Raw genomic sequence first — 2,011 nt, forward strand, 5'->3', positions numbered from 1 at the left:
TCTCTCTCGTAATAAGGTATTTCGTGAATCAATAAAATGTGGGGGGGGGAAGAAAGAAAGAAAGAAAGAAAGAAAGAAAGAAAGAAAGAAAGAAAGAAAGAAAGAAAGAAAGAAAGAACGAACCTCACCCTCACATATGAACTTCTCTCCACAGGCCTTCACCAAAAGCATTAGCCGAGACAAGCACTTGGCGGTGGCTTACTTCCAGCGAGGGATGCTCTACCACCAGATCGCGAAGTAAGTGGTCCAGGGTCGAGAACCCGCCAGGCCTCAGTCTGCTGGACATAGCGTTTGAGAAGCATCCTCCCGGCCTCTGTTGGAAAGTGACTGGCCCTTGCGGGACCATTGCACGACAAATCAGCACGAGGTGGAGGCTCTGCCAGGGAGGGGGTGGGCCCTCCACCCCATCGTACATCCCCGTGAGCCTCGTAACCCCCACAGTCCTGGCCATCAGCTGGCAGGGCACCGTCAGTGTCCCGGATGGAGATGCTCACGATGGTGTCTGAGCAGGTTACAGAATGGGGACTGTTGTGGAACCACATCAGACCCGCTTCATCCCAGCATAATGTGGAAAACATGTTTTCAAAGCCTCGCTTTTGTTTGTTTGTTTTTTAAGAGAGAGATTTTTTTTTTTTGCTATAGGACCAGAGAGACAGAAAGTGAGAAATCATCTCCCCAAGGGGCATGGCCACACAGCAGTCCCTTCTCCTCCATTTCTCCTCTTGGGATTCAGGGTACGCACACACATGCGCCTGGTGTGAGTTTTAAGTTGCCGGTCTGGGACCTGAACTGCAGTCAGCCAAGGGCTAGTCCAGCACCTTAACCACTATGCCACCTGCTGACCTTGTCAAGGCCTGGCTTAATCCAATCAAACAAATAGAATCAGCCCCCTCCCCATGCACCCAAATAATACAAGCTGGTAACATATATAAGAATAAATTAATACAGATAAATAACTAGCATTTATATTAGCAAGAAAACATTTACACTAGATGTTAAATTTTGAAAATGTTTCAAAACGACGGGTCTAGCACAATTCCATTTCTGTTTCACCAAATAAAGTCTGGAAGGTCACAGACCAAAATGTTATCAGAATTGTTTCTTGGATGTTGAGATTATAGAAAAATCCGTTTTTCTTCCATCATCCTATCTGCGTTTTTTGGCATGTTAGCAATGAACATGACATACTTAGTAAAAAGATACATACGAAATGAAAGTTGGTCTCATTCCATCCCCTCCCCCATAGCCGTTGGGATATGGGTCCCAAACATACAAGCAGCAAAAGCCGATAGCAAAGGAAAAATACTGTCAGTTTAAAATGTTTTTAGGGATGGGAGATGAGCCTTGTAGAAATCGTTCCTCTGGGATGCAGAAATTCTGGGGAAGCAGAATCCGGCTCAAGCTAGTGAACGACGTCCTCACATGATAATGGTTCAGGCGGGGTGTGGATGGGGGTGCAGGGGAGGCCAGGTGTTGGGGAGGAGGGAGGCTGCAGAGGATGTCCAGGCACTGGGGAGGGGGCTGGACTCCCATCCTGGGCCTCACGGAAAGGCTTTGATCTGGAGTTGGGTCAGAAACAGAGCCAGAAAGCTTCCGTGGGCTCAGCTGTTGCTAGGGGCAACCATGAGAAGCCCAGAGGACTTCAAAGAAATCGATGCAGTAATTACCTGGATGAGTAGGACTAGAAGTGAAGTCTTCCAGAAGAAAAAGCACAGACACAGAGGCCATCTGGACAGAGAGGACTGGGCGTGGGAGAAGACACCGGTGGTCGGGAGAAAGGCATTCACCTTCACACCACCCAGCCTGTCCCACCTCCTGCCTGGCTTCCTAACCTCCTCTCATCTCTCCCTTCTCCCGCACAATTCTAGAATTCACAAGGACGCTCCAGTGCGAATTCTCCAGCTAATCTTAAATCTCAAAAGACAGATTCTAAGGCCGTCCCTCTAATTAGCTCTAATAACCTATAATGAGGAGTGATAACTGGCAAAAGAGGGAAGGCTCCCAGCAGGAA

General features: G+C 48.1%; 1 protein-coding gene and 1 long non-coding RNA gene across 3 annotated transcripts in view; one reads left to right on the forward strand and one right to left on the reverse strand.

Annotated features, from left to right (window-relative positions):
- The window catches only part of LOC102478082 (uncharacterized), a 39,872-nt gene extending 37,871 nt beyond the window's left edge, over positions 1-2,001 (reverse strand). Inside the window, exon 1 of the long non-coding RNA XR_333889.3 lies at positions 1,668-2,001. This is a non-coding gene — a long non-coding RNA (uncharacterized LOC102478082). The remainder of the gene's footprint in view (positions 1-1,667) is intronic.
- NCF2 (neutrophil cytosolic factor 2) overlaps positions 1-2,011 on the forward strand; it is a 31,566-nt gene that overhangs the window by 3,696 nt on the left and 25,859 nt on the right. For both annotated transcript variants that reach the window (XR_003548641.1, XM_006143872.3), the window contains exon 2: positions 155-237. Coding sequence is in view for 1 of the 2 variants with exons in the window: in XM_006143872.3 (XP_006143934.2) it covers positions 155-237 (83 nt within the window). In the remaining variant the exon portion in view is untranslated. The remainder of the gene's footprint in view (positions 1-154; positions 238-2,011) is intronic.

The sequence above is a fragment of the Tupaia chinensis genome, unplaced genomic scaffold (assembly GCF_000334495.1).
Source record: "Tupaia chinensis unplaced genomic scaffold, TupChi_1.0 Scaffold000112_1, whole genome shotgun sequence".
NCBI classification, from domain to species: Eukaryota; Metazoa; Chordata; class Mammalia; order Scandentia; family Tupaiidae; genus Tupaia; species Tupaia belangeri.